Here is a 26,383-nt window from a genome sequence, read left to right as displayed (position 1 = left end):
GAGTATATCTTAATGGGGGGGGTTCAGTATTTTCCCTCAGCATGCTGTATTACTCAACTGCAAAAGCTGATTCTCTGTTAGAAGTTCACTAGCCTTCAGAAAACTGCAATTACCAGGATACTGTGCATGAAAGTGTGACAATTAAACCAGTTTAAATTGCAAGTACGGATATTGTCTTATCTTGCCAACCTAAATCAGTAAATGGCCATTGTGCCCTACAAGGAACTCTGGGAATTCTGATGGCATTAAGAATGGTTACACATATGGTTAGACATAAAACTGCACCCCAATACGCCCTATTTAATTGAGCGGAATAACTGCCAGTAGAGTATGTTGCAACCGCTTTTAACTGAAAACAGAATTCTATTCATAGATCCTTTTTCAGTAAGCACTAGGATAAATGGGGGGTGTAAAAGGGGTGGACTAAAGAAGTCATGACTTTGCTGGCCAATTTTGTGAGGGCCAGTTTAATGGAGGAAGAAGTAGGGTGCCATATTCTGAAGAGCAAAAAAGAGAACATTTGTTGACTTCTACTTTTAATTATGGATTGCTATACAGTAACGACTTTCATTTTACATACCCATGAAAAAGAGGACGTGTCCTGGAAAAAGAGGACATATGGGAATCCTAGAAGGAATGGAACCCCCCCCTTCCCAAATACAGAGTACAGTATAGTTAAGAAAAGATGGAAATGGGGATGCTACATTGTAAAGACAGTTTACAGTACTATCCTACAGTCTACTTGAAAGTAATTTAACTCAATGAGGCTTACTTCCCAATGAGTGGGTATAGGATTTTTCAGCCAAAATGTGAATTTGGCATTTCTTAACACTGTTTTCACCCTGCATTATATTCACACAATGAGATTTGCTGAAGGGCTGTTCACCTCATCAATGATTGCTAGATGAAGTAGGCATGCTAATCTGGGGAAACTGGAATATTATTATTATTATTATTATTATTTCTACGACTACACTATAATTCTTTGTACCTTGAACAAAAAAATCGGAGTAGGAAGAGAGATTCTCTGGATTATTCCAGATTATTAAATGTGGAGTGGGCCAAAACGAGGGCCAAAACTAGGGTAGAGCAAGCAAGAAGTCACTGTGTCTGAGGAAGAAAATATTGTTTGAGTTTACAATGAGGGATTAAAATTGTCATTTTTGCTGCGAAAAGAAAAGTATATGAAAAAGGGTATATGAGAACAACAACTACCTATCCAACACAGGTAGGTCTAAGTAATGAACCTTGATCTCTGTGTACCAAGACTGACAAAATGGAGATTCCTGAGGTAAATCCTTCACAGAAATAAAATTATGAGGTACTCTCTAATCACAGATGCCATTTCAAGTGTCTGTGAGGAGAGGCAGTCAAGAGTCACAGCCCCATTCAGAGCTTGACCTTGGATATATTTAAGATTAAATGAAAAAGGTGGGGGCTAAATTTGTATACCCCAGGTGTATTTGTGAATTTATTTATTTATATCATTTATATGCTGCCTTAGAATTTACATAAAGGTGTTAAGATACTATTTGTATGCCACCTTTCCATTGTTAAAGCCATACTCAAGGCAGCTGACAACATGAAAATATTTACATAATTACAAATACAATAAAACTAAACAATAAATAAAACGCATCAAAAAGAACACAACCAAATTGAACAATGTTCACATAAAAGATCCAAAAATAAATATACGAAAAATATCAATAACAGCAACAAAATCTCCCAACAAAACCCCAGTCCAAGAGGTCCTTAGCAATTTTGATGGGTCTACTCTTGAGTAGCACTAGCACTGACTACAGCTGTGTATGTGTATTTGTCTTAATATTCTATTAACAACCAAGGTTATTTGTGATTCTGAGGTAACAATAATCACAAGAGGGCTGAAAAAAACAGAAAGGGGGAAACTACGTACATACCCCTGACCTCTTCAGAGAGAGAAAAAAAGTGTATGTTTCCCTCACAAGTTTACATTCGGGGACAGGGCATGTGCTATTTTTATTAGCCTTTCATGTGTTTCAGTTTGTACAGTTTTATTGTTAAATCGCTGCAGGATGTTTTATAGGAAACAATTCATAAATGAAAAAAAAAATAATACACTCTAGGCTTTGTTCTTGTTTCCTTTCTTTTTGGCAGACAATGGGGCTTATATGTATGTTTTGAATAAACAACACTCTTTCCTCATGCAAAGTATATATATATAAATAAAGGAGGTGCTCTCCTGCACAGTCCCTCTCTGCAATCGTGTCCCGTTCCACAAAAAAAAGCTACCACAGTTTGGGCGGGAAAACGCATCAGCTCTCAGCCCGCAGGCGCGCCAGCTGGCAAATATTTCGCGACGGTTGCCTCGTGTTCCTCGCGCCAGCTCCTTAAAGGGCCAGTAGCAGGAAGCAGGCTGGCAAAGGGAGAGAGGCTTCCACGTGGTTGGGGAATTGTTACGGGGAACTGAATTTTGCTTTGATCAAGAGGGTGTGTGAGTGGGTGGGTGGGTGTTAACTTCATTGCCATTGACTAGAAGATAAGGTTATTCAGTGATTACTCTGCACAAACTCTTTCTGAGTCAGATCAGCGCTAAATATCAAGGGGAGCTTTTAATTAAACGAATGTTTTAAATCCTGCTTATTTTCAGGGTTTATACCTGTGTTACTGGATTGATGACCCTTGTCTGTGTTTACACATAAGTATTTTGTGTCTATATTGTAATGGCCATGGGTTATAAACAATAATAAAACTTGGTTTGGCTTTTTATTTATGTTGTTGTGATTTTGAATTTTAATTTGTTGTGTATGTGTTTGTTGTTGTGATCAGCCCTAGGACTGTTGATGGGTGAAGGGTGGTCTATAAATGGAAATAAATACTGTAGTTTTGAAGCTGAAAGGTTGCGGAGCCAAATATTTGTCATGTTTTAAACACCCTTTGGGCTAAATCCAACTAAGTTTTACTCAGAGTAGAGTTTTGTGTGGGTTTATGTGCTTAAATAGTTGAACCTCAAGCTTATCCAAGATATTTCTGCTCTCTGGCAATGCATGTTTTTGACTGGATTAGTGTTTCATATATAATATCCAATTGAAGGGTGGTGAGAGGACAGATGTAAACGAAGTTCCAAAGTCAAAAGATTTTCTCAGTTGGAATCTTTGCTAAGTGGAATGCTTTTTACTTAGAGTAGACCTACTGAAGTTAACGAACCTATCTTAGCCATAGTCAGTTAATGCTAGTGTGTCTACTCTGAGTAGAACTAACATTGGTGACAACCCTTTTCCTCCACATTCATTCACCGGAGGGCCTAAACCAGTCAAAGGCAAACTTGGCCCTCCAGATGTTTTGGGTCTACAATTCCCATCATCCTTGACCACTGGTCCTGTTAGCTAGGGGTCATGGGAGTTATAGTCCCAAAACATCTGGAGGGCAAAGTTTACCTATGCCAGGCCTAAACTGATGGTGGCTTTTGTGAGAAGGAGAAGGGTGAGGTGTAAACGTCAAAATGTCACCTTTAAAAGCAAACTTATACTGAGTCAGCCCATTGTTTCATCTAGCTCAGTATTGTCTACACTGACTGGCAGCAGTGGTGCCAGGGTTTCAGACAGGGGACTCTCCCAGCCCTATCTGGAGATGTTGAGGATTGAACCTGGGACCTTTTGCATGTAGAACAGATTATTACCAATTTATAGCGCTTCCCAGTTTATAAAAATGTAACCAAAATATAAGCATTGTTTTACCGTTAGCTCAGAAATGCTTAGGGTTCGCCCCACTTGGGTGTGATGATGCAGTCCACTTGAGGTGGCAGCACCAGGAGGGGGTAGCAAATTATCAGTTTATTAATATATTTTCAAATCACCATTGGAGTGTGGTGTGCTATTTGGATTTTCTGCCTCAAGCCTCCAAATATTTTCAGTCATAACTAGAAATGGTGGCTTCATACGTACCATATGTTTAAAGCACATTATTTCTTTCCAAAGAATCCTGGGAACTATAGCTTACCCCCGCACAGAGCTATAATTCCCAGCACCCTTAGCAAATTACAGTTCTCAGGATTCTTTGGGTAAAAAGCAATGTGCTCTAAATGTATAGTTTGTACCCAGCCATTCTTCCAGTTCTATTCCTGCACCAGCCAAACACCTAGAATTGAAATGAGCACACACACTTGCCAGCTGCTTGCTGCCTTGGTGTGGTTTTCATTTGAATAAATGAATTTCTGTTGAAAGCCAGTTATGAAAAGGCCGTCTGGCTCTCGACACGTCGTCATAACCAGCTTTTCCAGAAAACCCATTCTTGCTTCAGCGCACGCCATGCTTGGCTCCCCAGATCAGCTGTATGGCCAGAGAGACTTTGCCCTCCTCATCACGGAAATAGCATCTCTGATGCAGGAAGAAAATTGTGCCTGCTCCCCCCCTTTAAATGTGACAACAATGGCATGAAAGTGATCCCCCCTCCTCTTCTCTCTTTTAAATCTTCCCCCACAATAGCATTGACTTGTCAGAACTACCAGCCCCTGATGAATATGAACAGCTATGGAGGCGAGACATTGTGTGTGTCTTGGACTTGATAAAGAAGTCAAGGGTGAGTGCACAGAGGTCACGGCTGGCGTAGCTCTTGATGCAGCGGCAACAGAAACGCTATCAGAAAACATCTGCCTCCTCCCCCAAACACGCCAGGTGTCAAACGCTCAGGGCTCAACATGGCAGCCATATTCTGACACAGGTAACACATTTTTTAAATAGATGTTTAACTCACTGCAGCTCCTGGAAACAAAAAGCCACGACATTTAGGATGGATGATCTCCTGTCCACATAGGTAAAGAGCGTTGAGGTTATCTGGAGGTTATTGAACAGCAGATACAGATAGTACAGTTGGTTGCAAGGACGGAGAGGGAATCTGTTTCAAATGGATTTAAATGTAGAATTTAGCTGTTTTGACCCACTCAAGCTTTGCTCAAACGCGATCTCTTGCATTTTTTAAAAATGTGTGACTAATATGCAAAATAATACTAAAAATTACATGCAAAAATATGTATATTATACATATAATAAGTTTAAAAGAGTGTGGTACTATATCTCTGCAGTATCATGACCAGGCTGGGACAGTAAGTACACCCAGAGGCCAAAACTGGTCTTTTGGGGATGGGGGAGCACTGGGAACCCATCTACAACAGACTAATATTTCATATATTTTTCAGCATCATTTTGAGGCTTTCCTTCCTTTTTTGTAAGAACATAAAAAGTGCCTGCTGGATCAGGCCAATGGCTCATCTAGTTCAGCATTCTGTTCTAGTGGTTAACCAGATGCCTATGGGAAACCCTCAGATAGGACCTGAGTACAATAGCACTCTCCCCCCTGTGGTTTCCATCAACTGGTTTTCAGCAGCATTTAGCCTCTGTGGAAGCAGAGTATAGCCACAATGGCTACTAGCCATTGTTAACTTTGTCCTCCATGTGGTTTGTGTTTGGCCATGTTCTCTTTTTCTCTCTAGGATCATAGAAAGCTGTCTTATACCATATCAGGTCACTTGCCCATCTAGCTCAATACTGCCTACTCTGATTGGCAGTGACTCTCCAGGATTTTAGATACAGATTTTTCTCAGTCCCACTTGGAGTTTCTGGGGACTGAACCTGGGACTTTCTGCATGCAAAGCATATGCCCTGCTACTGAGATGCAACAGCTTCTTTTTTGTAAACTGTTGTGAAATCTCTCCCTTGCTTGTCCAGCAGTCAGGTTTCCTTATAATAGGCTGGAACATGTCATATGGTACTTTCTGATTCCCATAAAAGTTTCCTTCTGGGTCAAGCATGCTTGCTTGCTGAGCATCAAGAGGATTTTCCTACTCCTGTTCCTAGGGAGGCCACACACACACAAAAAGGGTGTGCTTCACTTTTGCATATGCTGGTTTACATACTTATTGGCGAAAATTTGGAAGAATAGAATTATATATCTCTGCAGCTGGGAGGACTGTGACCAAGAGACCTGTGGGCCTGCTGAGTCTGTTGTCCTGGTGCTAACTGCTAATGGGCCTTGCTCTTCCTTCATATAGTTCTTAAGGGAATCAGAAGCAATATGGCTGTGTACATACCATAGAGCTACAATTCCCAGCACCCTTAACAAATGACACTTCCGCGGGTTCTTTGCATGGGAGTAGAATGTGCTTTAAAGATGATATGGACACAGCCTATGTCTTTGAATACCAGTTGCTGGGAATCACAAGTGGCAAAGCACTCATACCCTGCTTTCCAGACCACTGTGAGAAGAGGATGTTGGAAGACACAAGCTGGCAACCAGGCTCTTCTTAGGTTCTCATGGTGCTTGGCCCTTCTGGGCTAACATGGCACTTGATGTTGCAGTGGTTTTGGGACCCGACTGGAGCAGTTCTGATGTGTTTGCCTCCCTTCCTAGCTCTCTTTGTGAAATGAGGTTCAGTAGGGGTAGCCAATATGGTATCCTCCAGATGTTTCTGGACTAAAACCTGCCCCATCCTTAGTGGATTCTGCTTGAGGACTTCCCATTGGGGCATCTGGTTGGCCACTGTGGGAAGATGATACTGGAGAGCTGGGCTTTTGGCCTGATCCAGCAGCCAGGCTCTTCTAATTTTTAGAATGGGCTACAAATAGAAAGTGTCATCTGTAAAATAGAGCACATGGCCACTGTCTCTGTTGCTACCTCTTTTACATTTGTGTCAGCCTTGTCTTTACTTTTCTTCCACTTCCTGAACTGGCAGTGACTGGAATTGTCCTTCTCACCGTGGTGGACAGAGACATCCCAGAAGGGGTCTGGCATAGCAGTCCCTACTCCGGAAATGATTTCATGAACCAACAGCTTGGGTCCCTTTTCACAGTCATTCAGATTAATTTCTCCAGATGGAAGCAGACAGGACGAAGAAGTGAATGTAACCAGAGGAATAAAAGCATTGCGACTTGTAAATTGAATGGGGCAGGGTGCCTCAGAAAGGCAGGGAGATTCAAAGACAATGGATGAGAGATAGGGGCCGCAGTAGGAGAGGGCACTTGGTTTTCCAGTAAAACCAGCAGTCAGACTGTCTGTTGTCTCTTCAGTGCAGCTGATGACAAAAAATGGGCCTTTGACAAGGACAATGAAATCTCTGTCCACACTGCTGCAGAACTGTAAACCTCTTTAGAGACAAGGACACGACCTTTTCTAGATCTTAGGTAAGAGACGCTGACTGGTCCAGGCATAATCTATTCAGTTAAGGAAAGCCCTGCAGCTGGATCACAGCAAAGACCCATCAGTACAGCATCCTGTTCTCACAGTGACAGAAGACGATTTAAAGCAGTACAACTAGTTCAGTTGCAGTGGCATCAGGCCTAGGGAGTGCTGCAGGGCATCACAACTATGATGTTGTGAACTGAGCAGAAAGGAAGTGGGGGAGGTGCAAAAATTTGACCTCGCACAGGGCTCCTCTGAAATTTGAAAGACCAAAGTCCTCCCATGACAGTGCTCAACTGGATGCTTCTGGGAAGCCCACAAGTAGGCCATTAGCAGAACAGCACTGCTGCTCCCCCAAACACACAAATCCGCACTTCCCAGTGGCTGGTGTTCAGAGGCCAGTTGCCTCTGACAGAGGAGGTAGAACACAGCCACTGTGGTTAGCAGTCATTGATAGCCTTATCTCTCATGAATTTGTCTAACCCTTTTTTAAAGCCATCCAAGCTGGTGGCCATCAATACTACTTGTGGTAGCAAATCCCATGTGCTATGTGAAGAAGGACTTCTTCTTGTCTCTCCTGAATCTTCCAGCTTTTAGCTTTATGGGATGGCTTGCCTCCTGATCCCCCAAGGAACACTGAAGCATGAACGGATCATAAAGCCACCATGAGCAGCATTACAGGTTGTATGATTTGTTATTCTCCATTATTTCTCCTCAGTTCCATGGCCCAAGAATCATGTTCTTTGAGACAATTCCGGTGCTAATATTAAGGAGCCAGGTCCAAGGTGGAGATATTGATGGCCAACATAAATTTATTCAAGAGCAGAGTCCGGACACTCAACGAGGATGCAAAACAGGGCTAGTGAGGGTGTGGCTTAGGGAGAAGGGGTATGGCTTAGGCAGAGGTCATGGCCTATAGCAAGGGCATTATTCAGCTTCTGGGCTGTCCCTGCCCTACACCTAAACCCGTTTATATGAAATCGGCTTCACTGAAATTGAGTTGAATTCCAAGCAAGTGTGTTCATTCTTCAAGGCTGGGGTATGGCAGTTTGGGTTAAGTGGTAGATTCCTGTGCAAATCTTGCTTCTGTGTGCAATATTTGACACAACGATTACAATTGATATTTGCACCTCTTATTAGTATCCATCAAGGTGCTTTACTCCTTGGACCCTCATGAAAACTAAGCAAGCCAGTTCATCTTTCCATTTGCTCTATGTTTAAAAATAAAAGAAATCAATAGTATTCCACTTCTGTATCATAATTTTTTTTTTAAACTCCTGATCGGTAATTTTATGACCTGAAGGTCATGGCTATTGAAAGCTGAGGTCTAGTCAGATTAATCCACCATGTCGGCTCCGTATTACAAGATCTTTCATTGTCTTCAATTAAAGTGCTGAAAATGAATACCACCTGTGCACTCATAGTTACAATGTCAATAAAGTCCATTATAATTATACACCGCTTGAGGACAAATGACATGCCGAAGGGGTGACAAGCTCATTTTGGTTTGGGTGGAGAGCAGAGAGAGCTCTTCTGTGAACTGGGAACATCTATTTTTGTCCAATCTTGGTCACACCAAAAAGGGAGGAAAATCCTTCTGTGACCTATCTCCCCCCTATCAGCTTTAAACTGTACAAAATATTTATGGTAATTAGAGGTTCCCCAACTCAGCACCATAAATGCAAGAGCAGTCAAAGAAGACCATCTGTTCAGTCTTCTGGCTGAAAGGCAAAGGCCACCCACCTCTCCATACTGTGCATACCCCAGGACATATAGGTGTGGGTGCTGCTTATAGAACAAATGGCACTAGATAGCTCAAGCAAGTGAGGCAAACTGTAAGCAACATGGGGATTCTGGCACCAATTCTCAGCCAGGCCTGTGGGTAGCTATAATGCAAAACTGAAACTGGAAGCCATGCTCTTGTCATCTTAGGGTGCTTGTTTTCAGTGACTAGACCCTTAGAGCCACGGGATGCATTATTATTATTATTATTTGCAAAACTGATATTCTGCCCTTCAAACCATTTTAGGCATTGGAGGCTAGTCTGTAAGTCCCAATGGGCCACTGCCTCACTGGTCTCATTCTGCCCTTGACCTGCTCACACCTACCTTTTTCCAGTCTAGGGTATAGTAGCAGCTGTCATCTTCCTCCTTCTTAGTGTCTGCCTTGCCCTTGTAGAACTCAGTGGTTGGTTCTTCCCAGTGGCACAGCGGCAAATTCAGAAGTGTTAGATCCCTTAAATATAGCCACAGCCATACCTCACAGCCATGCCCCCTTCTGATATGATTAATATTACCTTCTAAGCTTATCTCGGATTAATAACTTAATTCGTTCTGGAGATTCGTTCTTAACCTGAAACTGTTCTTAACCTGAAGCACCACTTTAGCTAATGGGGCCTCCCGCTGCTGCCACGCCGCTGGAGCACGATTTCTGTTCTCATCCTGAAGCAAAGTTCTTAACCCGAGGTACTATTTCTGGGTCAGCGGAGTCTGTAACCTGAAGCATCTGTAACCTGAAGTGTATGTAACCCGAGGTACCACTGTACAGTAATCTTAGAAAATACGAATGATTAGGTATTGCAGTGATCTATTCAAATCTTTCAGATAGATCTACTAGTTTCTGTGTACATACACGAGCAAATGATTTGGAGTGCTCCAGTAACTTCTTTTGAACTAACTTAAGTTTTCCCCCTTGAAGTTCCATTGTGGGTAACAGAACCTGATCACCATTGTCTTGAAACTAAAGCCCCTTGTGTTATCAGTGTTCTTAAGCACTTGTGTTTGGAGCATACAGAACGACAACTCTTTGGTGATCTTTTCCCCATGCCATCTCTAAAGTAACCCTAGGTGTGTAACACGCACACTTCGCACTCCCCTCCTCTGCCACAGCTGCATGAGGGGAAGACTAGAAGCATCCACTTCCAGTTTTAAACTAACTATGGTTCCCTGTAATGTCCAAACTTGGGAAATGGTTAGTCTGAACTATGGTTATTGAACAAGTCAGGGTTGTAAACCATGGTGTTCTCCCATACTTAGACAAAATGGGGAGGTGTGGTTAGTTTAAAAGTAGAAGCAGAGGAGAGGGGAGGAGAAATCATTCAGGTCTGAGGCTCAGTCATGTAATGCTAAACCATCATTTAGCATTGCATTTGAAAAGGGACGCTATGCTGATTCACAACTTCATATCTGCTTTCCCCTCACCACCTACCCTGAAAGAATGACAAATTTATTTATTCTCAGGCTGGCTTGCCAATCAGATACTATACTTCTTATTTATTTTTTTAAAAAACCAAACCCAGCCTCATTTTTCTAAATAACGGAAGAGGATGTTATCTGGTGTGCAAAATGCCCTCCAGTTAGGGCAAATGTTCGCCTGTAGTCAGGTGAGTCTATAGAATCAGGTTTTTTTTTGCATTGTTCTCAAGTAGCCACTCTCCATTTCAAAAAGAAAAGGATAGATCGGATCACCGGCGTATGAAATTCTTCCGGCTATGAGTTTTTCTCCATTATCTGCTTTTGGCTGAATGCGGTGTATGGCTTTTCAGTGCTCTTTTTGCTGATAGCAACACGGATCAAATTAAGGAAGAAGAAAGCCTCATTCAAAAGGAGGAGGAGGAGATAAAAAGAACAGATGGATTTCACACTATCTCCTGTGTAGCTTCTGTCTCTCCCCTCTCTTTTCGAAAGACAAAAAAAAAGAGGGATTTTAAATTTCTAGTGAGTGGTTCCTGCATTGCTTAAGAACATAAGGAGTGACCCACTGAATTTGGCACAAAGATCCACTTAGTCCCGATATCAGCCCTTCCTTTGGATGGATGGCATATTTGTCCTGGCTGCTGGATATAGAGGTGATTCCTGTCCTAGCAAACGGAATGAAATGGTGACATCCAGGTTCCGGAATGTGACAGAGGAGTGGAGGGCTGTTGTGAAAGGGCTGTGGCTCAGTGGAAAAGTATCTGCTTTGCATGCAGAAGGTCCCACGTTCTATTTCTGACATCTTCAGTTACGGCTGGCAATGTTCTTTGCCTAAAACACTGGAATGCATAGAGTATACTGAGCTAGATGGACCAAGTGATTTGCTATAATGCAGCTTCCTCTGTTCCTATGTTGAGTAAGTGGTGACATGATAGAAGTTGACAAAATTATGCATGGCATGGATAAAGAGGATAGGAAAAGGACACCCCCCCAATAACATTAGAACTTGTGGACGTCCAGTGAAGCTGAATGTTGGAAGAATCAGGACAGATAAAATAAAGTTCTTTATGCCGCGCGTAACTATGGAACTTGCTCCAAGACGAGGCAGTTATGGTCACCAAATTGGATGGTTTTAAACAGTGCTTTTTTAAAAAAAACTAGAAAAAGAGGTGCCAGTACTCACCATAAAGTTGTTACAGTAAGTGCCACACTTTTTAACCAAAAAAAGAAAGGTGCCAGTACTGTGAACCATTGAGTATCCCCTGGAAAAAAGCACTGGTTTTAAAAGATTAGAGAGAATCATGCAGGAGAAGGTTATCAATGGCTTCTATCCATGATGGCTGCTTCTGAATACCAGTTGCTGGAAACCTCAGGAAGGGAAAGTGCTGTTCAGCTCAGATCCTGCTTGCGGGATTCCTACAGGCATCTGGTTGGCCACTGTGAGAACAGGATGCTGGAGTAGATGGCTCACTGGCATCATCCTGCAGTCTCTTCTTACTTTTTGTGTTACAGTGATAGAGTGAGGAAAGCTTCCTCAAATATTTCCCCCCAGTCTTTCCTCTTGTTGCTACAGAGCTTGGAAGGAAAAATGTAATCTTCAGCCTGCCTGCAGCTTCTAAATATGTGGTGTTGTGAGCAAGATTCTCCCTGCCATGCTCCAGAAGTTTCTGACAGAGTTTTTCTGTTTGGTGCATGTGTGTTTTCATATTATTAATCTCATTCTTTTCTCCCCACCCCACTTTCCCCCTTTTATTCTCATGCTGCTGCATCCTCACCCTGGGCCCTCCACAGGCTTCTGTAATGTTACAGTATTAAAAGTTTCATTTCAGTTCTTTCTTCAGAATTTCTTCTCCGACCCCCACTCTCACAAACATAAAAGAATGCAATACAGTGGAAAGAGCCCCAGTGCCAGCCATATCATTGGAGTTGACAGACAGTGGAGTTTCAAGCTGGGAAAACCTCTTGCGAAGAAAAGGCCCTGCCTTCGATGCGGGCCCCTTTTTCTCAGCTCGGGATGGATGGGTATTCATTACTGTGTGCCAGTCATTCCTGCAGCTTTGATCAGGGGACCGTTTCATGCGAGGGGTGTGGGGCGGAGGCAGGAAGGAGGGAGAAGACACATCTTCTGTCTGAACTAAGTTGGGGATTTCATCATTTGTAGCGAAATACCCTCCACTAGGGCATAGCACAGGGGTGGAATAAGGCCGCTTCCTGAGACTGGATTTTGCGGGGAGCGAGTGCTGTCATGGGTAACTTGGTTGGCTTTTGTTCAGTTTCTCTGCCTCTCCTTCAAAAGGTTTCTGAAAGGAGCAGAGCTAGGAAAGAAGAAGAGTTTGAATGGAGGACAGCTTTTTAGGAGCTATAATGGCATTTTGGGTTACTCAGAAATCAGTAAACTAAAATTTGCCATGTCCATTGATTTCAATGAGTTCACTCTGAGTAGAATGAACATTGGATGTAACCCAATATTTTGAATGCACACAGGCATATGGAGATTTGAGCCAAAACTCTTAGATGTGTACATTATCACACAGAGAAATTATTAAAAAGATTTCATATGCGGCCTTTCATTTTAGGAAGAGACACCATGGTGGTTCAGAAACAAAAGCGTGCAGTGACATAACAAGAATAAGATCAATTTTAAAAATACAATTAAACATAATTAAAATGCATAGTTTAGCAAACATCCTCATCATCAAACTTTGTATAGTGCCCATCATCCATAGATCTCAGGGCAGTTCAAAACAAAAAAATACAAGATAAAAAAAACAAAATACATAATCCAAACAAAACAATAACTCCCCAATCAGCTTTTATTGATATGTCTGATGTTCTTATTCTTTTAATGGTTGTATTGGGTTCTTAGGTAGTGTACTGCCTTGCAATCTCTGATATGAAAATAAAGATTTATAAACATTTAAATAAACAAATGCACAATAAAAATGCTGCCTGGGTGGTCTCTGAATATGTGGGAGAGGGCCAATGTCTCCTACTTAGGGCTGCCAGGTAAGGAGCATCCCAGACCCTCAGATTTCAGGGCCTGAATCTGAGACCTGGGAGCAATCTCTGATGATGTTACTGGAGATTAATTGCGAAAGGGAAGTGGAGGGCATCAGACCATCCAGAATATCACTGCTATAATTTTCAGCCAGCATCTGCTGGACTGAAGTTTGCAAAGTGCATGCACAATCTTGTTGTTGTTATTGTTGTTGACGATGATTAAAAACACTTTCACCCATCTGGAGATTCATCTGCCACCTGGCAAACCTGGAGACTTCAGGTCAGACCTGGTCTGGTAACTTTTATCCTACCAAGCTTGTTTTCTGTTGCTTCACAGGGTAGGAACCAATGAATTCAGAAGGCAAGAAAGGATATTCTGACTAAATTTTAGGAAGAACTTTCTGACACAAAGAGCTGTTTGATAGTGGTACAGCTGCCTTGGAAAGCAATGGACTCTCCTTCTTGGAGGTTTTTTTAACAGAGGCACCTATCAGGAATTCTTTAGATATGATTTCTGCATTGCAGGGAGTTGGACCATTGGGGGGGGGGCAGGCTTTATGTGGTTTTTTGGGGGTGTGTGTGTTATCAATCGGTTAAGTAAAATCAATCAGTTAAGTATTTTCATTGATTTCCTTGATTTTTTGAGGGGGTAGCTGCCCCCCTGCCCCCTGGCTACACCCATGAGTTGAACTCACCCATGAGTTGGACTAGATGACCCTCAAGGTCCCTTCCAACTCCACAATTCTATGATCAGTGCTGGGTTTTCCTGCTGTTCCATGGAGAAGATAGGAGAGCCAGGAACCCCCATCACTGATGTCATTTCCCCCATCTGAGGTGGATTTTTCTTTTTAATGACTGCACAGGCTTGGGCAATCTCTTCCAGGAGGATTATTGCAGTGGGCGTTTATAAATATAGGCCTGGTCTTTCTTAACCAAGGACTTGAAACAGTCTTACTTAAATGGGAGGTGGTATAAGTGATATTACAGTGATTGGGCCAATTTTTAATGTACTTTTTATAGATGTGGCTTATATAAAAGGAGGGGCAGAGTTTAAAAGTTTCTTTTATACTGTCAGCATGTTAATGTTCCCTGTAATCACATTTTAAAAAAAGACTCATTCAAATGTAAGATCTTACAGCCATGACTTCACCTTGAGGCTTGGCGGTGCCTGGTAATCATGTCTGGAGCAAGTTCCTTGTGAGGAAAGGTTACAACATTTGTGGCTTTAAAGTTCAGCAAAAAATATGAGTAAGGGGAGGACATGATATAGGCATATAAAATTATGCATAGTGTGGAAAAATGGATAGAGAAAAGTTTTTCTCCCTCTCATAATAACAGTAGAATTCAGGGACATCCAATGAAGCTGAATGTTGGAAGATTCAAGACAGACAAGAGTAAGTCATTCTTCACACAGTGCATATGGAACTCACTCCTACAGGAAACAGTGAGGGCCACCAGTTTGGATGGCTTTAAAAGAGGATTAGGCAAATTCAAAGAGAGGAGAAGGCTATCCAAGGCTACTAGTACCAATGGCTGTGTTCTACCTCTAACTGTTGGAGGCAATATGCCCCTGAATTCCAGTTTCTGGGAATTGCAAGTGGGGAAAATGCTAGCACACAAGAACCACAGAAGCTTAATAGAGTAAGCAAAAAATCAGTCTCAGCTCCATCTGCTACTACTACCATTATTATCCACACACATTTCTCAAGACTTTGTACACAATAAAAACAGCTAGAAGAAATAGCACACAAAACAAAACAAAATAAAAACAATAGAAAATAAATACTTTCCCATTTATCCAGCTGGAAAAGCCAGTCGGAACAAAAACTCTCTTCCAGAAACTGCAGAGAGTGGGTACCTCTCACATCTTCATAGGAATGCTATTCCACAGAACAGGGCAGCCACACTAAAAAGCCCTGCTCCAAGTAATTGCAGAGTGGACTCTTGAGATTCTTGAACCTTGCAAGAGAAACTCTCACAGTCAGCAGTAATCTAATTCGTGTCTAACAAATGAGGCAATCTTTCGAGTCACCTAGTCCTGGAATGTATAGGGACATATATGTTAGTATCAGCACACTGAATTTGGTTGTGTATCAGATTGGCAGCCAGTGCACATCCCACAAACAAAGGATCATATGCTGGCTCCCCTGACAGACACCTAATGCAGTGTTTCCCAACCACTGTTCCGCGGCACACTAGTGTGCCGCGAGATGCTGCCTGGTGTGCCGCGGGAAAAATTAAAAAATTTGAAAGATTTTTTTTTAAGTCAAATTTTTGATTGGGGCGCCATCACTAGATGACCCCTGGGGTTCCCTCCCTCCTTCCCGCTCTGCGCCTCCCTCCTCCTCCTCCGGGGAGGCCCTTCCTGGCTCTCGGCCAAGGCTTGGCGGCTGCCACTCACTCACTCGCTCGCCCACCCGTCCCTCCATCCCTGCACCCGGCCTCTCCCCCTCCGTCCCCGGCACGGGGGCTGCCTGGATCCGTAGTCCCCTCGTCCTTGGGCTCCGCGCCCGCGCGGGGTGCGCGAACTACGTTTCCCAGTGTGGCCTGGCGGGCCGGGCGTTTTGTTTGAAGCGCTCTTCTCCCAGCCATGGAATGAGCGCAGCGGCGGCGGCCGGGCGGGCAGGGGCTCTTCCGCGCAGACCCCGCGCAGCCTGCCTGCGCCCCCGCGGAGATCGGGCGGCAGGATGGAGCCCGGGGATCCCCGCGGAGGCGGAGCGGCGGAGGCGGAGGCTGCCCCCCAGGTAGGGCTGCGTCGGGGGGGGGGGTTATTTTTGCAATGCTGCATCCGCGCCGGAGGGGACGCATCAGACCGCGGGGAGACCCCTTGGTGGGCGTGCAAGGCAATGCATGCGTGCAGGCGTTGCATGGAGTGCAGTGCAATGCAATGGCAACGCGGCGCCCTGCATGCATGCATGCAACTTCCACCGGCGCTCCGGACTTGGCAGGTGAGGGGGGTCCCCAGTGGGCGGCAGAGAGAGCCGGGAGGGCGAAGGGGAGCCGGGGGGGAGCAGCGCTGCTCCCCGAGCCGAGCCCGGGGGAAAACTTCGGCGTCGTTGCGCCGGGTGTTGGAAGCGGAGGCTGGCGGGGGCCCCTCACCTGCAAAACCTGGTCACCTCTCATATATTTCGTGCATTGCATTCATCGCCCGCTTTCTCCTCCAAGGAGCTCCCGGGGGCGCGCGTGGTTCTCCCCGTGTTATCCTCGCAACAACAGCCCTGCGAGGTGGGTCAGGCGAGTGGCCCAAGGGAACACCCAGGGATTGTCCTGGCCAGGTGGGGTGATTTGAACCCTGCTCTCTGCCCGGTCTTCGTCCTCATTTAGCCCCCACATGTGCATGACTGTGCATGACTGAGGTTTTCCCCCCTCGTCTTGGCTATGGTGTGAGTCTGTGCTGTTAATTAATGGGGTTCTGCCTTCGGAGAAGATGAGCCAGCCCTCAAGGAGGTGATTATGTAATTTGCTAGCAATTCATGTCCCTCCCGGCGTGACGCTGCACGCTGACGTCACGGGGCTGTAATGGTGGTGTGCCTCGAGATTTTTTTCATGAAACAAGTGTGCCTTTGCCCAAAAAAGGTTGGGAAACACTGACCTAATGCTTCAGTCTCTTAATCTATCAGCCTATGCTTTTTGCTTAAATCTGAGGTCCTCTGAAGTCCTGTGGGTCAGAGCCTGTCTACAGGGGCTAGAAGAGAAGGTTACTACAACATGACAGAGCTGTAGTAACCCTTCATCAGTCTTTGGATAGTTGCATGAGCAAGACAGCCTCTGTGTAAGGCAAGAAAATTTGTGACTTGTTAAACATAGTAGTAACGAACTCCCAGCATTATTTATGGGGCTTGACTGCAGGTCCGTGTGACTTTGATACATGGTGCACTTTCCTTTGTTTCATTGTGCTCATAAATCTTGTTAGCAAAGGAGAAGAGTGCAGAACACTTCCCCCAGCTTTGCTGATGCTTCTCACAGTCCAAGAGGTTTGCTGTGGGTCGAAGCAAGGTTGTTGTCACAGGTGGGAAGGGGCTGAGGGATAATGGGCATTGAGTGGTTCTTGGCAAAAGGTGGTCCATACATTGCCAAAATGGCATTTGCTAAGAATGTGAAACCCATTGCCCTAGTTCACAGCAGCCAGTACTGCCTGCAACATTTTACCAAAAGTTAAATTCAAAGCAAATTTGGAGTGCAGTGTCAGAGGGGTTTCACTGAAAGACACAATGCAGCCTTTCTTAAACTCATGCCCTCCAGAGGTTCTGGACTACAGCTGCCATCGGTACTGACATCCTACCACCATGCTGGCTGGTGCTGAAGGTAGTTGCAGTCCAGCATACCCAGAGGGCACCAGGTTGGGGAAAGTTGCACCTGAGAAACATCTTTGAGAAGTGGGAGTGACACTCCTCTGAGGAAGGGGCTGGTCAGTGGATTTCACACAAAGCACAACCAGCAAATGCAACAGTTTGCACAAGACACAAAACCAGGGAAGCATCCACCTAACTGGGAGAAATGTGCTGTAGCCACCATTAGTCATACTTAGAGTAGACCCATGAGAACATAAGGTGAGCCTGCTGAACCAAGTCAATGGCCCATCTAGTCCAGTATCCTGTGGCCAACTGGATGCCTGTGGGAAACCCACAAACTGGACCCGAGCACAACAGTATGTTTCCAAGCACAATTCAAAGTGTTGGTGCTGACCTTTAAAGCCCTAAACGGCCTCGGTCCAGTATACCTGAAGGAGCATCTCCACCCCCATCATTCTACCCAAACACTGAGGTCCAGCGCCAAGGGCCTTCTGGCGGTTCCCTTGCTGCGAGAAGCCAAGTTACAAGGAAACAGGCAGAGGGCCTTCTCGGTAGTGGCACCCGCCCTGTGGAACACCCTCCCACCAGATGTCAAAGAGAAGAACAACTACCAGACTTTTAGAAGACATCTGAAGGCAGCCCTGTTTAGGCAAGCTTTTAATGTTTAACAGACCACTGTATTTTAATATTTTGTTGGAAGCCCCCCAGAGTGGCTGGAGAAACCCAGCCAGATGGACGGGGTATAAATAATAATAAATTATTATTATTATTATTATTATTATTATTATTATTATTATTATTATTATTATTATTTTATTATTATTATTATTATATTATTATTTTATTATTATTATTATTATTATTATTATTATTATTATTATTATTATTATCCCCTCTTGTGGTTTATAGCAAGCAGTGTTTAGCACCATATGCCTCCGACCATGGAGGCACAGCATAGCCATTGTGGCTAGTATCCATTGATAGCCTTCTCCTCCATTAATGTGTCCAACCCTCTTTTAAAGCCATTCAAATTGGTGGCCGCCACTGCCTCCTGTGAGAGCCAGTTCCATAGTTTAACTATGAGTTGCATGAATAACTGCATTGACATGAATGGCCATGATTAACTTGGGTTCATTCATTTCCATGGAGTGACTCATAGAACTTAGTTAGATGCAACTCATTGTGGATTTTTTCAACACCCAGCTCAAGAAGCAATAATAGCACCAACAGCAATGAGGTTAACATGTAGCTTCAGACGATTAAGAGAAGCTCTGCGTTTAGAAATACACAGTGATGTTGGTACATTTCCCCCTCGAGCATATGGTGCCATTTCCATATGTAAAACTCGCCGGGAAGATGCAAAGATCTGAAAGGGCCTTGTTACTGCTTAGTAGCAGGAAAAAAAGCACATGAGGACAGGGAGACTGAAGGAGCGATTCAAAGGGCCATCATCAGAGAAAACAGATGTCTTGTCTTGTGTCAAGGATATATCAATGAACCCAGAATGAAAGGGAAGAGAAGCAAGAGGACAAATGAATTCACAATAAAAGGAACTCGGGAGAATTTTAAACACAGTCCCCCTCCCCTTCCTAAACAAATAAATACAACCATCCCATCTCAAACAGGAAGCACATTTGGGGAGGGGTTGAGAAGCAGATATGACAATGATATTTCACAATTTGCATCTTCAAAGCAGAAAGGGATCCTGCCAGGATGCTTTAAAAAGGCACAGTACGCCGGGGAGGGATGTTTCAAATAAGTGAACATCCGCTAACCAAATGGCTATTTGGTTTTATTTCCTTGAAAAACGGCAGCATGCGGAGAGGAGAGGAGAGAGAAAATGAGGAGAGAGAGAGAGAGAGAAAGAGAGAGAGAGAGGCACATATATGAGGAGCACTTTCTGCCTGGAATTGCTTTTGTGCAGACCCTCTTCCCCCCTCCCCGTATGAAATGTATAGTGTTCTTGCACAGCTCTAGGAATGGGCAAATCTATCAATTTCAGTTGCTCTCAGTTTCACCCGGGTTCTGCTTGTCTGATTGGTTACCTAGTGTGAGAATAGAATGCTGAACTAGAATGGGTCTTGGGCCTGGATCAACAGCCAGGCTCTTCTTCTGCTCTCATCTTCCTGAAAGGTACACTGCTTCTAAATCTTGAGGTTGTATATAGCTCCCTACTTTACCAGTTGCTGGGAATCGCAGGTGGGAATAATTGTGCTGCACTCAGGTCCTTCCCATTGGAGCACCTGGTTGGCCACTGTGAGAACAGGATGCTGGACTCTCCTTCATCAGTGGTTTTTAGGCAGAGGTTGAATGGCCAACTGTCCTAGATGTACTAGTTGAGATTCCTGCATTGCAGAGGGTTGGACTAGATGACCCTCAGGGTCCCTTACAACTCTACCATTCTGTGATTCTGTGACTAGATGTGGCCTGATTCGGCAGGCCTCTTATAAGGAATGCACGAATCAGCCAATTTTGGATTCTCTGTTCCTCATTTTTCCAGTCATCAGTTCTCCATGTTTCCACATGAGCCTGCAATTTTTAAATATTTTTTTTAAAAGGTCTTCATGAAAATTCATCAACATTTTTTGTGTGAATTTCTCCACATATACACACATTTCTCTGCATTTTTTTCATATGCACATTTCTGCCAAGCAATTTCCTCTAACATAATGCCTTTCCCCCCCTACCCAACATACACACTGACATGCACACTTTACCATAGTATATGAATTTCTGTACACACTACTTGGCCAGAGAACTGCCGTGTGCAAAATTCGGAGATGGGCAAATTTCAGAAGGTGGCTGCATTTTCGTTCATTTATTGTTTCGGTGAGTGCAAATCAGCTGGTCTCACCTTCAGGTGTGAAGTGATTCGAATCCCTGCTCACTCATCCCTCCTTCATACTACGTCCTCGTGTGCTCTGCGTTGAAAAGTATGCCATCTTTTTCATTTGCGCTAAATAAATAAATGACAAAAAAAGGCACCTTCCTGCCTCAGCCTCCCGTTGCCATTTCCAAGCAGCCAGCTCATCAATATTTTATTACCGGTGCTTATCGCTGGCCATCGATTTCCCCCCTCCCGCCCCTCTCCCTTGTTTGGCATTACTAAGTCATGTTCGCATTAGGTGGCTCGCCTTTGTGCCAAATGTCACTGTGTCAGTCTCGGGGGCGGGGGCAGGACAGTCGGCAGGAAGATTAAAACACCGTTCAGTAAATCAGGTTATTGATTCTCTCCCCCTCTTGCTGCCGCTGTACCTGCGCGCAAACACACACACACACACACACACGTGTGTGTTCCTATATCAAGGATACATACAACTGAGCTACAATTGCTATATTTGCCCCTGACACAGATACAGTTGTTAACAGAGAGAAGGTCTGAAATGAAAGGACAAAGTATTGTTCTCAGCAGCTGGTGAAATTCCAGTCTTTATGATGTTTGTGTGCAAGTGGAGAGAAAGCGAGCATATTGCAGAGATATCTCTGCTGTGTATTGGGCAGGATCCACAGATAATAAAGTGCTATTTATTGCCACACTACATAGGGAATATTATTGTTAGATTTATACCCCACAGTTCTCCTCTTCCTCGTTTTATCCTCACAACGACCCTGCGGAGGAGGTTAGGCTGAGAGAGTATGGCTGGCCCAAGGTCACCCAGTGAGCTTCATGGCAGAGTGAGGATTTGAACCTGGGTCTCCCCAGCCCCAGTCCAACACTCTAACCACTATACTAGATTATTGGCTGGGATTGCCTTTAGAACTCATATAACCCCTATTTCAAAACAGCTGCATTGGCTGCTGAATCATTTCTGGGCTGAATACAAGGTGCTCACTATTGGGATAACGGAGTCAGTTACCTGTTGAGACCCTTTTGTATACAGAGCAAGCAGTGTTTAGCTAGCAAATCTTGACTAGATAGGGTACACTTGTTGCAATCACAGAGAGAGAGATGTTAATCACAGAGATAAAGTTGTTTATTGGCTCTCCAGGGTTTCAGGCAGGGATTCTTTCCCCAGCCCTTCCTGGAGATGCAAGAGACTGACCTTGGGGCCTTCTGCATGCAGGCAGATTCTTTGCCACTGAGTTATGACCCTTCCCCAAGGGCTCTTGAGGGGCAGCAACTGAATGCCTTGAGCCTAGCTGGGGTGAGGCAGGCTGCCCTGCACCCAGGTTTCCAGCAGTTGGCAAGTCTGTGCCTTGGTGAAATCTGGCATCTGGTTCATCCCATCCTCATTTTATCCTCACAATAGCCCCATGAGGTAGGTCAAGATGAGATTGCAATTGGCCTAAGGTCCAGTGGCGTAGCGTGGGGGGTGCCAGGGGTGCCGGCCGCACCGGGCGCAACATCTGGAGGGGGCGCGAGTCCAGAGGGCCCAGCCCTGTTGTGCCCTCGGCCCGCCCCTATTGTCAGAGCGGCCGGCCAGCTTCCGCCTGCTCCTACCTTGCCCACCCGAGGACTGCGGCAGCGCCCGCCCCCATGGCCACCTACCCCCGCCTCGCCCATTGGGTTGCCTCCCTCGGCCCCACCTCTCTCCGATGGCCGCGGGGGTGTCCTGCTCGGCGCCGGTGCCTTTTTTCAGGAGGTAGGGAGGCTGGACGGGGAGGTGGGGTCGGAAGCGGGCAGAGAAGGAGGGGAGCTCGTAGCCAAAAGGGCTGCACCGGCCGGCAAAGGGCCGGGGAAAGTTTGGAGAGGAGAAACGCACCGTCATGATTTCCCGGTGGAAGCGGCAGGATTAGGGATGGCGAAGCGTAATTACGCATGAATTTCGCTGGGTGAGAGCTTCGGGGATCGATTGACGGAAATGGGAATCAATTGGAATATGAGAAAGAGAGAGAGAGAGGGACCATCATTCATAGGCATAGATTTGTAGGGTTAGGGGGTGCAAATCCACGGGTTAGGGGGTGCAAATTACTTGCCTTGCCCCGGATGCTGACAACCCACGCTACGCCGCTGCTAAGGTCACCCCCATAAGCTTCATACCTCAGTGAGGATTTGAACCCAGGTCACTCAGGTCCTAGCCCGGTGCTCTGGCCACTGCACAATGCTGGCTTTCTGTTAAAGGTAAAGGGACCCCTGACCATTAGGTCCAGTTGTGAGCAACTCTGGGGTTGTGGCGCTCATCTCGCTTTATTGGCCAAGGGAGCCAGCGTACAGCTTCCAGGTCATGTGGCCAGCATGACTAGGCCACTTCTGGCGAACCAGAGCAGCGCACGGAAATGCCGTTTACCTTCTCACCGGAGTGGTACCTATTTATCTACTTGCACTTTGACGTGCTTTCGAACTGCTAGGTGGGCAGGAGCAGGGGCTGAGCAACGGGAGCTCACCCCGTCGCGGGGATTCAAACCGCCGACCTTCCGATCGGCAAGTCCTAGGCTCTGTGGTTTAACCCACAGCGTCACCCGCGTCCCTTGGCTTACTGTTATGTAGTCTTGTTTGACCCATAAGCTGCTCCTGGACAGGATGGAGCACAAAAAAGTCAGATTTTTGAGCTCCAGTTCTTAGAAAGAGCCTCTTTGGAAACTCCTCTCTGCTTCGTGCCTGCAATGCTGTTTAAGCACAAGTGGAAGCAGCGAGCGAGCAGACTCTTTTATCTGGCCATCATTCAGGCTTCTTCTTGCTTGTAAATTTGAATTATTTAATGAAGCCTTTTAAGCCGTGTCAACTTGCTGGAAGATGACCCTGTCCATGTTTACTCATAAATGTGGAACTTCCTTCCTGCTTTATTCTCCTGACTTGTATTTCATAGGAGTACAGAAGTTACTTGCCAGAATGCTCTTGTCTCCCTTCATACTGTGCTTTCTTGTGCATCTTCCACCTTTCAGTCTTGCCTGCCTTCTTGCAGAAAACTCCAGATCAAGTCTCTGACATCTCTCTCCAGGTTGAGCCCACAATGCCCACTATCTGCAGCCTTTCATTGCTGCTGCCAGTCAGTGTAGACAACAGTGAGTTAGGTGGATCAGTTCTCTAACTCAGCGGAAGGCAGCTTCCTAGGTCCCTATGTAGCATGTTTACTGCTTATAGTGCGTTTGTTAAGGCAGGCGTCATAAATTGCAATTTCTATTATTGTTGTTGCATGACTGGATTCCATAAGGATGTTATCTGAAAGTTTTACAGCGTTAGCAATGCATGCAGTACTTTTCAGGATGCTATAAAGAAAAGGATGTGTCTTTTCCTCAAAGAAAATACAATTTAATCGCTTCAATTCTCACAGAGTGTGGTTGACTTAACTGGGATTCCTGCATTGTAGGGGGGTTGCACTAGATGACCCTCTGGGTCCCTTCCAATTCTACAATCCTATGATTCTATGACTGTGGAACTCTCTGTCACTAGAACTATAAATAAGTTCAGAAAAGACCTATCAGTTGAAAGGGTGAGGTAGATCTCCATTTTGTTAACATAACAAAATTGCAGGTACATGCTGCAATCCATTCATGGCCACACACAGATTTTTGGGTGGTGGTGGTGAGTAAATACAACAAACAAACAAACAAACAAACAAACAAACAAACAAACAAACAAACAAAACCGAAAGGTGGGAACAGGGAAATTTCTCACTAAAGAAATGAGAAACAAATACTCATATTTCAGGTGCTGCATCAACACTCAAGGAAACCACCTCAGAGCCCTGTGCAGAAACAGCGGCTCTTTTTACAAGCTCCAATAGTGAAGGAAGTGTGTGTGTGTGTGTGTGTTTTCCTTACAACCCTCCTCAGGAGCCAGATCATTTTCAGGTGGCCTTTACGTAATAAACTTTTTATAGCCTTCATAATGTCCATCAGAAATGGGGCACTAAAAGTGATTAACAGCCCACCTTCTGGGGACCTCTGAGGGGAGTGTGATGCTTTCCCCAGGAGGAATCAGAATCTCCTTTAAGCAGCCATAGGCGGGAGAGGGTTGGTCTTATGCTCCAGTCCTGCTTGAGGCTCTCTTTATGTTCTTACGTCCTCGCTCCAACTCACGTTCCTTTTCTGCTCTCCTTAAAGCATGCAACAGCTCCGCAGGCTGTCATGTTAGGCCTTCATGATGGATTGAGCTAACATTTTGGCTTGGCCAGGTAGGAGATGCGTGGGTCATACAGTAGCAGCGGATTTGCTTTTCTCTGCTTTGCCTGCCAGGAAGTGGTGGCCCATTTTTGCTGATGTTTGATGTTTTCTTCTGGTGGCTCAGCACATTTTCTGAGTTCCTTGAGAGCAACACCCTCACCATCCATTTACTGTTCCCTGCCATTGCAATGGGCGGATAGATGAAAATCTATGAAGGCAGGGTGTGTTTGCGTGATGAATTCTCTTTTCCTCTTCTGAGAAAGGAGCATGCATAAGGATGAGCAAGGGTCTGGAAACCAAGCCTTATGTGGGACAGTTGAGGGAGTTGAGTATGTTTAGCTTGGAGAAGAGAAGACTGAGAGGCTTGGAGAAGAGAAGACTGCCTCGCTTGCTGAATCCTCACTTACCAGGGTCACCTGGCACTGGTTTCTGGCTTCTGGTGAAATCTCGCAAGACCCCCTCCCCCCCGCCCATAATATTGTGATCTCGCAGGGCTGTTACATGATCTTGTTTCTCCTCACCTCTTTGGTGGCAGCAGGAGGGATGTGCTTGCAGAGAAGCCCCTTGGATTCTGCCCCCTCAGGCATCCGCCTCAGTTTGCCTCACGGATGGACCGGCCCCCATAAGGAGACTCGTGTTCCTCTCAGAGACCTGCAACTTGCAGCATTCCCTAGGCTTGATTGTTAAACCACTCTGGGAATTGCAGTTCAGAGAAGGGAATAGAGTACTCTCAGCACCCTTAACAAACTACAGACCCCAGGATTCTTTTAGGGAAGCCGTGACTGTATGATAATGCCTTAAATGGATAGCAGACCCTCCAAGTGTCCCTATTTTTCAGGGATGTCCCTGGTTTAGAGAAGCCATCCCAATTTGATTTGATCCCAGAATGTCCTACTTTTCATTTGGATGTTCTTATTTTCATTGAAGAAATGCTGGAGGGTATGGAGTTATTCAACCCCTGAGCCATCTGAAGGCAATTCTGTATAGGGAAGTTTTTTTAAAAAATGTTTAATGTTTTATTATTATGTTTTTATATATGTTGGAAGCTGCCCAGGAAGATGTGTGGGGTATAAATAGTAAAGTTATCATTATGGAATGGGACGTCCCTATTTTCATCGGATAAATGTTGGAGGGTATGGGATTTTGCAGATGCAGCCATAAGTCTAGCGCTAGAGGGCCGCTGACATTCCTCGTCCCTGCCACAGGAAATGTGAAGCATCAGCAAGCACACAGGGAACTCGCTGCTTCAAGGGTGGAGAGTACAATCAAATGTTAATGAAACAGCACAAATCAAAAACAAGCTTGCCGCTTCCAAGTCTCCACATTCTTCAGCTTCTCAATTATTTTTAAATTTTATTTCATGCATACTTCACCATATTCATTTGGGGTTATGCTTGATGCTTTGTTGTAACAAATTGCTACTCTAATTGCTCCTCTCTGGTGGGAACCCAAACCAAAAAAATTCCAGACTGTGTTGCATTGCTTGCCGAACCCTTGCTGAACCAGAGCAATTCTTGGTCACAGCTTGAATAGAAACTGGAACAAAACAAAGAATTTAGCAGTTTCACTCCTTGCTAACGAGATGCTGTCTCCCAGGTTTGCCTTGGTCCGATTTCTCAGCCCTTTTCAGCTTTCCTTCTTGCAGGGTGGTAAGAGGAGACCTAGCCATGTTTCAAGGTGTTAAGGAGTGAGTAGTAT

At 44.9% G+C, this 26,383-nt stretch overlaps 1 protein-coding gene and 1 long non-coding RNA gene across 18 annotated transcripts in view; one reads left to right on the top strand and one right to left on the bottom strand.

Annotated features, from left to right (window-relative positions):
- Positions 1–26,383, bottom strand: part of MEIOB (meiosis specific with OB-fold) — a 235,691-nt gene that overhangs the window by 19,537 nt on the left and 189,771 nt on the right. For 2 of the 13 annotated variants that reach the window (XM_083473778.1, XM_083473779.1), the window contains exon 1: positions 992–2,208. The exons of 1 other annotated variant lie outside the window; for it this stretch is intronic. Coding sequence is in view for 3 of the 12 variants with exons in the window: in XM_083473775.1 (XP_083329901.1) it covers positions 2,275–2,298 (24 nt within the window). In the remaining 9 variants the exon portion in view is untranslated. Of the gene's footprint in view, positions 1–58; positions 716–991; positions 2,211–2,274; positions 2,398–26,383 lie in introns of those variants that run through there. 10 more of the 13 variants (XM_083473781.1, XM_083473782.1, XM_083473770.1 and 7 more) reach the window with 9 other exon arrangements.
- Positions 687–13,292, top strand: LOC310692722. Of its 5 annotated transcripts, none has more exons than XR_014518851.1 (3): positions 687–782; positions 4,467–4,701; positions 11,923–13,292. It is a non-coding gene; the product is annotated as an uncharacterized lncRNA (long non-coding RNA). The 5 variants fall into 5 exon arrangements; XR_014518852.1 differs by lacking the exon at positions 687–782 and adding an exon at positions 1,125–1,228; XR_014518853.1 differs by lacking the exon at positions 687–782 and adding an exon at positions 2,386–2,472.

The sequence above is a fragment of the Podarcis liolepis genome, assembly GCF_965112155.1.
Source record: "Podarcis liolepis genome assembly, chromosome: 14".
NCBI classification, from domain to species: Eukaryota; Metazoa; Chordata; class Lepidosauria; order Squamata; family Lacertidae; genus Podarcis; species Podarcis liolepis.
The sequence above is the reverse complement of the archived record's forward strand: the minus strand, read 5'-3'. Positions and strand labels throughout refer to the sequence as shown.